Source organism: Pipistrellus kuhlii, unplaced genomic scaffold (assembly GCF_014108245.1).
Source record: "Pipistrellus kuhlii isolate mPipKuh1 unplaced genomic scaffold, mPipKuh1.p scaffold_m20_p_26, whole genome shotgun sequence".
NCBI classification, from domain to species: domain Eukaryota; kingdom Metazoa; phylum Chordata; class Mammalia; order Chiroptera; family Vespertilionidae; genus Pipistrellus; species Pipistrellus kuhlii.
Genome location: NW_023425525.1, coordinates 1,892,824 through 1,905,397, shown reverse-complemented (window position 1 = coordinate 1,905,397; position 12,574 = coordinate 1,892,824). Strand labels below are relative to the sequence as shown.

The 12,574-nt window shown below is 62.7% G+C and overlaps 1 protein-coding gene across 5 annotated transcripts in view; it reads right to left on the bottom strand.

Annotated features, from left to right (window-relative positions):
- The window catches only part of EGFR (epidermal growth factor receptor), a 92,041-nt gene extending 86,904 nt beyond the window's left edge, over positions 1 to 5,137 (bottom strand). For 2 of the 5 annotated variants that reach the window (XM_045587188.1, XM_045587189.1), the window contains exon 1: positions 4,970 to 5,126. In XM_045587188.1, coding sequence (XP_045443144.1) covers positions 4,970 to 5,057 — 88 coding nt within the window. In that variant the 5' untranslated portion in view covers positions 5,058 to 5,126. Of the gene's footprint in view, positions 1 to 4,969 lie in introns of all 5 variants that reach the window. The other 3 variants (XR_006742643.1, XM_036453741.2, XM_045587187.1) reach the window with 3 other exon arrangements.
- Between the last annotated feature and the right edge of the window lie 7,437 nt (positions 5,138 to 12,574).

Sequence of the window (12,574 nt, the reverse complement as noted above, 5' to 3'; positions counted from 1 at the left end):
GTATCAACAGCACAACGATTGGAATTTCTTGCCAATTTTTTAAAAATGTAAACTTGTTCTAACGCCACTCCTTCAAAATAGACTCGCCCAAGCCATGGTATTTTTTGGAAGAGCCACCCCCAAGGGGCCAAAGAGCCGCATGTGGCTCGTGAGCTGCAGTTTGCCGACCATAGGCCTGGCTGGTCTTGCTCAGGAGGCTGCGCACCTGCAGTGGGCTCTGACATGTGATCACCAACGGGTGGTAGTGATGAGTGGCCACGACTCCACAGCCTTCAGACCACACACTCCACAGCCTTCAGACCACGCTGCTGGCCACGACTCCACAGCCTTCAGACCACGCTGCTGGCCACGACTCCACAGCCTTCAGACCACGCTGCTGGCCATGAACAAAAATAAAAATAAAGTAAAAACAAAGGCTGATCCCAGAACGCTTTCCAGAAGCTGCTGCTTCTGCCAGCGTTTCGGGCGTGCCACCTGCAGATCCCTTCTCCCTAACGGGCTCCGGGCACGAGAGCCAGTCCCCCGTGTGACTCAGCCTGCAGCTCAGCCGAGGACGAGCAGCTCAGGCCCTCCCTGTGGTCCGAGCACGGAGAGAGGAATGCAAACAAAAGCCCGCGGCGTCAGAGGTAGCGATCCTGTCCTTACACCGAAGGACAAACACCGCGGCCGCCTTACGTAACTGTTTACCGGCGCGGGGCCTGCGCAGGCAGGGGGCAGCGTGCGCTGTGGGGGCGTTGCGGGCTGTGGACAAGGCCTCCCCCCCAACCACGGGTCCCTGAATGTGCAATGCAAGGCTTCGCTCCTGAGACACTCCAGATGTCGTCAGGAAGGACAGACGCTGTGGCTCTGGGCTTCCTGGGAGAAGCCACCAGAACGGGACACGGTGTGGGACCCAGAGGGACACGCTGCCTCCCGTGCTGGCCGCACACACGGCCCCCGGGAGGGATGTGGGTGTTAAGCACATGCAGTGCACAGCGGCCCCGTCCACAGCGGCCCGATGGCTGACCTTCCACCTCGGAGCTCGAGACCGCGTGTCCACGGCAGCTCGCCGCCTCCCACGGCCTGGGCCACAGCCCCAGCCCCGCCCGGCCCCTCTCCTGCTCCCGGCGGCGGCGGCTCAGGGAATGTCCTGCACATCTGAGTGGACGTGTCTACCAAACGCGCCGGAAGAACGATGGGCTTCATGGCTCCGACAGAGAAAACGTCCATCAAACTGGTATCGGACCGGAGGGGGACGCCCGGGTCCTGGCCTGAATCCTGGCCGACCTGCCCGCTCCAGGGGCCAGAGGCAGACCCTCCTCACCCCCTGGGCAAAGAGCCAGCGGGGGCGCTGTTCTGAGAAAGGGCAGCCTCTTCGGGGGAAAGCGAGAAAGGGCCCGGCCTCCGGGAGCAAGGCCCACCCGCTCTCCCATGGGCTCATCATCCTTCAAGAACAAACCAGCCCTAACCGGCGTGGCTCAGTGGGTAGAGTGTCGGCCTGCAGACTCAAGGGTCCTGGGTTCGATTCCGGTCAAGGGCATGTACCTTGGTTGCGGGCACATCCCCAGTAGGAGGAGTGCAGGAGGAAGCTGATGGATGTTTTTCTCTCATCGAGGTTTCTCACTCTCTCTCCCTCTCCCTTCCTCTAAAAAAATCAATAGAATATGTTAAAAAAAAAAAAAAAAAAAAGAAAAGAATAAACCGGTCAACACGCACTGAGACCAAAGCCGCTTCTCACATAACGTCCAACGTCCCTAAAGGGCAGAGGAAAACGAAATCAGAAGCGTCTGCAGTGATCTGAGAGGCCCACCCATTTTTCTCGCATCGACGTGGAAACAGGGCACGGGCAGCCACATTCTAGAATAGGGGTGTCGAACTCAATCAGAGAAGGGGCCAAAATCTAAAATCCAGCCTAAATCGCGGGCCGAATGGTTTACTGAACAGTCATAAACTGTCATTGTGATGGAAACGCAGCGGAGTGCAGTGATGACAGCGCGGTGCGGGCCACATTGCAAGGCCTGGCGGGACGGATTTGGCCCGCGGGCCTTGTGTTTGACACATGTGTTCTAGAACCTTAAACGCTCCTCAGAGCCGGCTCCCGTGAGCAAAACCCAGCTCCAAGGAGCCATGTCCACCGCGCTGGGTCTCCGCTCACCGGAGCCGCGAACACGGCTCTCTCGGCGCCACGGGGCACACACGAAGGCTGCGTGGTTCCCGGGCGGGGCCTGCGACCCCCTGGGTGTCCCCGGCCCTATGACCCCACGGCCCACTCCAGGGCCTGGGTCACCACCCGCACTCCTCCAGGCAAGGTGGGCGGGCGGCTGCCCCCTCCCTGACCCCAGACCCTCTCTGCGGCCCCGAGCTGAGATCCACGCATAAACAAGAGCTCCGTGTTTCCTTTCTGAACTGGGCGGGCCCCGTGCTCCCTGACGCGGCCTCTGCAGGCATCTCGGAGCTCGTTCAGGAACAAAAGCGCGATCCCTGGGCCCTGCCTCGGGAAGGGGGTGCGATGGAGTCGGTGGAGTGAGGCTGTGACACGGCATGGGCTCAGACACGAAACATGGGAAGCCAGAAATACACGAAGACCGTCCAAAGTCAGGAATGTGCTGGGAGGCGGGGCCGGCCCGGCCCGGCTGCCAGTTCCTGCCTTTCTCAGAATACCGCCAGCTCCACCGCGCCGTTCTGCAGGAGGGCGCCTACTCCGCGCGTCTCCCAGGCCGACCTCACAGCCCGCCTGCTGGAGGGGTGCTGAGCGAGGCCCACGCCGCTGCTGACCGGCTCAGTTGGCCGACAGTAACTGTGAGCGGGAGTCTAGACCAGGGCCCGGGGCCCGCGAGTCCTCACCAGGGACCACCCTGAGGAGCCCTGTCCCTCCCTGTCCCATCCCCTGGCCTCCGACGCCCTCCTAAGACCAGAGCTCCCGGAGGAGAGGCAGGGGCGGCAGGTGACGGGAGCCTCAGCGGGTTCCCGCTGCAGGGAAAGCAGCCACTTCTCCGGCCCTGTCTCCCCATCGGCCTGGGGCACCCACTTCCTGGCCTGTCCGGGGGTTAGAGGGTTGGAGGGGACGGCGATTCCATCGCTTAGAGCCAGGCCGGTCTGTCTGAGATAAGGACGTTTTGTGAACAAAACTGACGGGACTTGTCCTCACCACTCTGTCAGGGTCACCTGTTGTGTTTCTCACACGTCGCTCCTGTTTCTGGGACTCTGATGCCGGCTCGCCTGCTCCCACTGCTGTTTTTTTTGTGTCTCTCCGCCCCCCCCACCCTGCCCCGAGCATCCTGTTCTAAGCGAACACAAAACCAACAGGCAAATTAAGTGGTATTTATGTTTTTCCCCCAAAACAAATCTCCGCACTCCTCGTCCTGCTGGAAGGGCAGCAGGGAGGAGCGGGCGTCTGTGGAGAAGAGCAGTGCATGGAGGTGCCCGAGAGTCTGACTGCACTCAGGACAGGGTCCCGGCCACAGAACGGAGACATGCCCGACTGCGGGGGGCCCTGTGCAGGGGGTTGGGGAGCGGGAAGGACCAGGCCCGGGGGTGGGGGGGCGGGCAGCAGGGAGGAGGCAGCCCTCCGAGGGCAGAGGAGCCCGCTGGTATGGAAACCACCCCCAGCTCCCGTTCCCACGTTTTGCAAGCGGCTCCACACTCCAGATGTTCCCCCAGAGCCCAGCCGTGCCAGCTGATCGTTCCGGACTCGGTACCGATCCCTGTCCTCTGTGCCAGCCCCGCCGGCCCATGCCCCCCTCCTGGCCATGAGCAGAGCCACCTGAGGAGCTGGGTGTCCCCCCGCAGCCCGCGCACCCCGGATGCAGGAAACAGGCCGTCTGGGGATTTGGGGCTGGCGGGGGGGGGGAAAGGCAGGCTTGGGGGTTTACTGGCTTCGCTTTAAAACCCCCAGGGAGTCTGCGGCAACCCGGCCGGAGCCCGACACCCGCACCCCTCCCCTCCCTCCCGGCCGGTGACCTCAGCAGCAAGCCGGGACCTGAGCCTGGAAGCTGAGATGTCGAAACCGGTCAGACCTTCCGGCCTCACGTGGAGGGGTGCCGGAGGGTGCCGCCAGGAGGGTGCCGGGGAGGGGTGCCGGGGAGGGGTGCCTGGGCCGGGTCGGACCCTCAGGTTCTGTTCACCCTGGACGCGGGGCCCACCACGCCGCCCGCACCGCCCCCGCAATTGGGTCAAACATTAACGCGCTGCTTTGCTTGGCTCTGGGTCAAAATCTGCCGAAAGCGAAAAGAAACAGGCCCGAGAGAAGCTCCGGGATCCCAGGAGGAAAGTTTGCAGAGAAAAAAAAAAAAAATAATAATAATAATAATAAGGCGGGGACCGGTCCCAGGAACTCGGGGTCCGCCTGGCCGGTCGCACCCATCCCGCCGGCTCCACCGCGAACCCGGAGCCGCGAGCGGGGCCGCAGGTGGGGGCAGCCGGGGTGGGGGGGCCCGGAAGCCAGAGGAGATCCGGGGGGACACGGGAGGAGATCGCGGGGTCCGCGCCCCCGCTGCGGGCGGAGTGCACGGCCGACCCCCGGCGGCCCAGGAGCCAGCGCCCCGCCCGCGCTCGGCCTCCGGTCCGGCCGCAGCGGCGCCCCTGGGCCGGGCCCGCGACCCGGTTCCCGGACGCGGAGCGGGGAGGCCCGGGGTCCCCGAGGGAGGTGCCCTCCGCCGGGACCGGACCGGGCGCACGTGCCGGGACGCGCCCCCCGCGCAGGCAGGACAGTGAGGAAGTTGCGAGCGCTCCGGGCGTCCGATCCCTGCACCCTGCACCCCGGGCCCCGCGCCCCGGTCCGGTCCCTGCACCCGGGTCCCCGCGCCCCGGTCCCCGCGCCCCGGTCCCCGCGCCCCTGTCCCTGCACCCGATCCCCGGCGCGGACCCGCAGCGGCACGTCCCCTGGTGAGTCCCGGCGGGTCCCGGTGGGTCCCGGTGGGACCCGGTCGGTCCCGGTCGGTGGGTCCCGGTCGGTGGGTCCCGGTCGGTCCCGCGGGCGGGCACGCCTTACCTCTCTTCTCCTCCAGCGCCGGGAGCGCCGGCCACTGCGCCGCCAGCAGCACCAGGAGCGCGGCGCCCGCCGCCCGGGAGGGGCGCATCGCCCCGCAGCCCGGGGTCCGGGGTCCGGGATCCCGGGAGCGGCGGCAGCGGCTGCGCTTCGGGGCGGCGAGGCGGGGACTCCGGGGTCCGGGTCCGGCGGGGGCTCCGGGGTCCGGGTCCGGCGGGGGCTCCGGGTCCGGGGGAGGCGGCCGGGCTGCTGGGATCGCCGGCTCGGTCCGCCCTGGCCGGGTGTGCGCTCCGCTGAGCGGGGCGGAGGCTGCCGGCCGCCCGGACGTCTCCGCGGGGCGGGGGCGGGGGCGGGGGCCGGGCCGCGAGGGGAGGGACCAGCAGGGGGAGGGACCGGCCTGGCGGCGGGGAGGAGGCACCGGCGGAGCGGGCGGAGGCGGAGGGGAGGCGGCCCGGGCCGTGCGCTCTGAGGAGGGTGGCGGGAGCGGGTGCGGGAGCCCGGGCGCCCGGTCAGCCTCCGAGGGGCGCTCCCCGCCGGGGCCGGGCTCGGCCTGAGAACCAGGAGACCCAGTGCGTCCCGCGAACGGGAGCCAGGCCGCCACCGCCCCTCCACCTGCAGAGCAGAGGGCACAGCCCCTCGCCCTGCCCAGCCAGCGCCCCCCGGGCCATGGCACGGACGGCGGCAGCCCGTGTCTGCCCCCCCCCGGGGACAGAGCTGGACTGCCCGGCTGCCAGGCGGCCTAGTGGTAGCTTTCCAGCCCCAAGGGCCCTTCGCGGCCGCCAAGCACCCTCCACAGACTCTGAGGAGGGACCGTGCCCTGGCCCCGGCTGGCCGGCAGGTGTTACTGGATGAAGGCGGGAGCCCGGCCAGCCCCGGCGCTGGAGAGCAGACGCCTGTGGTCAGTCATTGTGCAAAAGCCGAGCGTGAGAATGCAGCTGGACACCAGCCCGAGTGGCTGCTTCTCCGGGGGAGCTGGGTGCCCCTCCTATGCCCACCTGGGCAGATCCCCGAGGACGGGCGGGAGGAGAGGAAGGTCCTGGCTGGCCAAGGTGGGCTAAGCCATGTCTGCTCCATGCTCCTTCCCACGGGACAGGTGTCCTTGCGCCCATCCTCCACCCAGGTCCCCGGCCGCCCCCACCAAAGCCCACACGGCAGCTGGCCAGTCCGGTCTCCCCTGAGAGCCAAGTGAGCGCAGCTCCAGGCCGCCCCTCCTGCGTGGGGGGCGGGGAGGGGAGAGAGGGACACCTGTCCTCCCGCCCGCACGGCCGGCCCTGCCCTCTGAGCGGAGAGTCCAGTCTGCGTGTCTGTTCCGGTGTTTGAGCTACGGGACCCGCCGAGCCTCTGGGCCCCGGCCGGGCAGGGAGGCTGTGCGGCTCCAGCGTGGTCCCCGCCGCAGGCTCCAGAGGAGGTCACACGCTACATGTCACACGCGACAAACCCAGAGCATCGTGCGGAGAAACACGGCTGTGCACGCCGCAGAGGAGGGAAGGGCTACTGGGAACACACGTGGGACGCAGCCGGAAGCCGGGAGGCGTCTGACAGCCCAGTCCTGAGGGCACCTCCACCGGCCCCCTAGCTGGCTCCGGAGCAGCGGCTCTCCACCTTCCTGATGCCTGAACCTTCAACACAGCTCCTCATGGCGCAGTGACCCCCACCCGCAACATTATTTTCGTTGCTTCTTCATCGCTGTCGTTTTGCTGCTGTTACAGATAGTCATGTAAATATGTGTGTTTTCCGGTGGTCTTACGTGAGCCACAGGTTGAGAACCGCTGCTGTAGATAGAGCCTATGACATGGGAAAGCACAGATATTTGCATTATGAGGAGCTGTATTAAAGGGTCGCAGCCTCAGGAAGGCGGAGAACCGCTGCCCTGGAGCCTTCAGCCCGGGAAGTGTGGTGGGTGGCGGCACAAACCACGTGTTAAAGCACCGATCGGTCGAAGCTACAACTAACGGTTAGGATTGCATGGGGCCCGGCCGGCGTGGCTCAGCGGCTGAGCATAGGCCCGGGAACCAGGAGGTCATGGTTCGATTCCCAGTCAGGGCACAGGCTCTGGTTGCGGGCTCCTTCCCCAGCAGGGGCGTGCAGGAGGCAGCCGATCCGTGATTCTCTCTCATCACGGATGTTTCAACCTCTCTCTCCCTCTCCCTCTTCCTCTCTCTGAAAAATCAATAAAGACAGTAAAGACAAAAAGAGGGCGTGGGGGCGTCGGCCAGGAGCCCCGGGGGAGACGGTGGTGCAGTTCTCCCAGCCACCGCCACGCAGCAGCCTTCACCGTGCCGTTGGCCAGCCCTCGTCCCACAGGCTCTGACACCTCCAGAAGCAGGGAGTGCTGGGGCACCCCTGCACGGGGCCCACCCTGGGATGGGGGAAGGGGAGCCCCAAGCCCCCCGGACACTGGTGTGAAGTGTGGTCCCTCCCTGGACTGGGACATGGGAGTGGCCGTCAGGGTGACGGTGCCCGTTGGCGGCAGGTACGCGGCGTGCCCTGATGGCGCGTCCGGGAAACAGTGGAGCTTGTGACGTACGGAACCGCAGGAGCGGGCCTCCACATATTTCAGTTCCGCCCCCACCAGGGGCCTCGGACCACCTGTTCTCTCTGGCCTTGGAGGTCACAGCGGGGAAGGACAAGGAAAAACATCAGAGCTGGCGTTTCAGAAATTAAACACAGGTCCTGGGTAAATGGGGAGCCTTCTCCACGTGGTTGGTGCTGCCCCCGAGGGGGCCGGGCTCCCCATCCTGGGCGAAGGGTGCCTGCAGGGGCATCTGGGACCAGGGGCGGCGGGGTCAGGGGTGGGACGAGGCCCCTTCCAACCCTACATTCCGGAGGAACACGCGTTTCTAAAACCGGCTCCCCTTGGATGGACACGCACCAACGGCTCCGCTGAAGATGTCTGAGGCGCAGGGCTGTGCTGACTGCTCCCAGCAGGCAGTCGGTGAGGGAGCTGGGCCGGGGCTGCAGGAGACTGTCTGTGCTCTCAGACCTCCGTGTCAGTATGGGCAGCAGCACCGGCTTCTGTAAGGGCAGGGCCGTGGCTCCGGGCCCTTGCAGAGGGTCCTGGCCCTCCTGCGGGGCCTCCTGGGTCCCCTCGGCCAGGGCACTCCCCCCTGAGCCTGGTTATCCGAGGACCCTGTGTCGGCAGAGCCCGGAGGGGGCAGTGTCTGTTTCGGGGGACCGCGTGCTGTGGCCCAGCTGCTGACCAGCCACCTGTCGTCAGCACCTCGTTAGTGCTGTGTGTCCTGGGGATTCTCGGTCAGGGTCAGGGCGTGCTAAGAAGCAGAGCCATTTGAGTGCTGGTTTCTGGCTCTGCCTTTTGCCCATTGCTTTGCGTGGGGTCTTGTAGGAAGTTTCTGGACGCTGCACAGGGCTTCGCCAGGCTGAAGGTTACAGCTGAGATGAAGCCTGGCCGGCGTGGCTCAGCGGTTGAGCATCACGTTATGAACCAGGAGGTCATGGTTTGATTCCCGGTCAGGGCACACGTCTGGGTTGCAGGCTCGATCCCCAGTGTGGGGCGTGCAGGAGACAGCCCGTCTACGGTTCCCTCTTACCATGGATGTTTCTCTCTCCCTCCCTGACATCAATAAAACACATTAAAACACAACAAAAAGAAGGGGTGAACCTGGCCGGGGTGTCACTGCCTGCCTCAGGGATCGTCCCAAAGGAAGTGTGAGGCCCTGGCGGCAGCTGCTGGCTGGCAGAGCAACTCAGGGTCCAGGTGTGGGTTGGAGGCCCCTTCAGTATTTATTTTCATTGGGTTTTTGGCCACATTTAACCAATCAGAGATTTCCATATTTGAAATGTGGACTCTTTCTCTTGGAAAACATGATGACCTGCTGGCCAGCGGGTCTGCTTTCGTGGGGGAGGGGTGATAACTGTCCCCTTTGGAGAGACTGACGCTGGCAGCTCACTCAACCCGCCAAACCTGCTCCTCCAGTTCAGGCCGAGCCCGGCATTTCAGTCTGCGCCCCGCCCTTCCTGGTTCAGCCGCGCTAGGCCTCTTTACAACTCCTTCCCTGCTGCCCTATGTCCCTTCCCTGGCCAGCTCCTCTGTCTCCGTGTGCGTGCGTGCGTGTGTGTGTGTGTGTCTGTGTGTGACTGTGTGTGTCTGTGTGTATGTGTCTCTATGTGTCTGTGACAGTGTGTGTGATTGTGTGTGCCTGTGTGTGTCTGTGTGTGTACGTGTGTCTGTGCACGAGCACAGGCGTATCTGTATTTGTTGATTCTTTTTTGTCCCGAGGTCAGCTCGTAATGCTTTACATACCACACTGGACCTCACTTTAAATTTCCATAATTCAAATATGGAACAATATAAAAATCACAGCTCATACTTGTGCCGCATCGTCGTCGTTGACTGTGTAATTATGAATATATGCACACACAGAAATCCGAGCGGGAGCGGGAGTGGGGGCTGGCTGGACTGAGGCTCCTCCTTTTTCTTGCAGGTGAGCACGCTTTGCCTGCGTAATGGTCCATGTGAACTGTAACGTGACAGACGTGAGCTTTCTTAGGAAGCAGCTGCGGGCATCGGAGGCTTCTTAGCTGCTTGGACATCCCTGTTATAACTCTGCTCGCCGCTGTTCTGCTGTGAGGGAGGCCATGCTGCGGGGACCACTGCCTGGCATCTGTCCTCCAACCTGGGACTCAGGCCCCCCCTCCCCCTCAAGGCCTCGCCCACGGCAGCCAATCACAGAGCACACTGGGCGGGAGCTGGTTTGGGAACCTTAAAGCCTTCTCTCCTGTTTCAGCTGAGGTGCTTTTCCATCAAAAAATAAACTGACACTGTACAAAGAATTCCCCCCCACACACACTCATACACACTCTCTCATACACACACACACACACACACACTCTCATACACACATACTCACACACACTCTCTCATACACACACACACACACACACACACACACACACTCTCATACACACATACTCACACACACTCTCTCATACACACACACACACACACACACTCTCATACACACATACTCACACACACTCTCTCATACACACACACACACACACACTCACACACATTTAAAGGGACAGAAGGAACCACATGAACAGAGATCTAAATACTGCTGTGAACTCGGGTGACCTTGCGCCTGTTTTATAGCTTCACCCTTTCCCCCTGAAGCCTGCTGTGTGCTCTGTGCGCCCTCAGGGGGAGGCCCCACTGCGGGCCTGGGGTGGGGGGGCCCTAAGGCAGCGCTGGGCACCCGGCCTTCAGGCCCAGCTTGGCTGTCCTTCCTCCGGAGCCTGCAGGTGAGAGGCCACTATAACGGCGGGGAGATGGGGGCCTGGCTGGGAGCCCTGCAGGCGGGGGTCAGGGTCCAACTCCAGGTGTACAAGGCATTGAATTGGCGAGTGAGAGAGAGCCTGAGCCGGGATGGCCTTGACCAGCACGTTGGCTGTGGCAGTCTTCACAGAGACCTGTACGGGGGGCGGTGGGGGTGGGGGTGGGGGGCAGATGGAAGGGAGAAGCCAAGAATCTGGTTTGGGCTCGCTGCATCTTATATGAATGTTATGCACAGCTTGTGGGACTGGAGTTTGAACTTCAGGAGAGAGGTCAGGCAGGAGTTAACAGCTGGGACCATCGGTGCGGTGCTGTGCAGATGCTACTTGGAATTGAATGAGACGGAGAAGAGATTAGAAGAGTTGAGGGAGAGAGAGAAAGAGAGAGAGAGAGGGAGAATAAAGACAGAAGACAGGAGATCTCACCTTGATCTTGAAAACCCTCACACTTATCTGTCAAAGTGGAGGGGACTCAGCTGGCAAACAGGACTGTGATGGAGCAGACAGATAGGTGAGAGGAGGAGCAGGCAAGAGAGGGGGTGGGCGGGGAGCCAAGGCTGACTCACGGAGGAGGAAGTGAGTGGCCAGGGGTCAAAGGCTACGGAGGAGCCAGCACCATAAAGCATCAACGCTCCCCACTGGACCTGCCCATGTCCCAGTCACTGGTGGCACTGGTGGAGCTGCTTCGGGAATGTTTGAGGGGGGTCGGGTGAGAAGGGGGGCGGGAGCCAGATTTAAGTGGGCTGGAGAATGACTCAGATCCTGTTTCCAAAGGACTCCTGGCCTCTGGTTGCTTTCTAATTCCGGGCCTGCCCTTTGATCCTGGCCTCCCTTCTTGACTCTCAGACTTGACTCAGCCCTAAGCTGCGTGGCCTTCCCCGCTGCCTGCGAGGCCCTTTGGGACCCGGCTCGTGGTTCCGGCCGTGCAGCACCCGGCCCGGGCGTGAGCCCTCAGCAAGGGAGGGTGACATGAGCTCAGCCACCGGAGCGGGTCTCGGGCCGCCTCCACACGCGGGCACTGATTGCCTACGATAGGAGCGCTGCTTCACTCCAGTTTCCTCCTCAGCGAAGGGAGGACCATCATCTCCTGGACTGTGTCATCTCGAGGACTGTCCTTCCCGGTACACGATGGTTTCCCAACAAATGGTGGTTTCCAAACGCCCCGCCTTCTCCAGTAGAACATCCCTTTAGTCATTGCGCTGAGGTGGATTCCTGAGTCTCAGTCCAAGCTTCTAGAGGGATAAGTATGTTCTCTCCAAGGAATGGACCTGCTTCCCTGCCACCATTTCCTGACTCCCCATCCTTTACTGACCCAGCGCCTCTCCCGGGGCAGGCGCTGAGCGGGCTCTGGTGTCGGTGAGAGCAGGAGGAGCATGGCGCGCTGCCCCACGGCGCCCAGCAGGCACTGCAGCGGGGAGACAACGGTACAAACAGTCAAAAATCACGTAACTGTAAACGGCGGCAGGTGCCGGGCAGGAGACACACGGTGCTGAGAAGAAGGGCGATGGGGTGGGGCTGCTTCCGGGGGAGTCAGGGGAGGAAGGCTCTTCTGAGATGCTGAGGGTTAAGCCACCACCAAGGGCATCAAGGAGCAAGGTCACAACCCTTCCCGGCACTCACTGAGAGCCCGGGCTGTCACACGTGATCTCCGACGAGCTAAGGAGGTGTCTTGGTGTCCTTGCCTCTCCATGGAATCTGTATCCGGGTGACTGTGCATTTATTACCTTCCATTAACTTGTAGTATTTTTTGTTTCTCCGTCACCATCTTCCAGTGTAAGAGCCACACTCAAGGGGCCAAAGAGCTGCATGTGGCTCGGGAGCCGCGGTTGGCCGACCACGGGAATAGAGGAATTGCAACGCAGGTCCGTCTGCAGAAAATGAAGAGTCCAGGCCCAGAGAGGGCTCACCAGTCGTAGGACAAGTTTGCCGGAAGCATCCACAAAGGTGGTATTTACACATGCTTTCCATTCTTGCTTCCCAAATCAGCGGCACCGAGATCTGAGGAAGAGGGGGAGGGGCTGGAGAGCTCAGAGAGCCTCCCCCACTGGATGCTAATTTTGGTGACGGATGACTGACAGGCAGTGGGTGTTGTGGAGAGCCTGGAGAGCCACCAAGTGGCCCAGTGGCAACGGGTGACCCTGAGAGGAATTCCCTGTATGACTGAGCAGATCACGTGGTTTACTCTGGGTCCTGATGTCCTCATGGTAAAAACGCAGTTGCTCTCTGATAACTGTGATGGACCCTCTCCCACCTCGGACATGCTGCTTCGGGGGGTAACGGAGGCATTTCTAGGACCAACGACGTCTACAGTGAGCC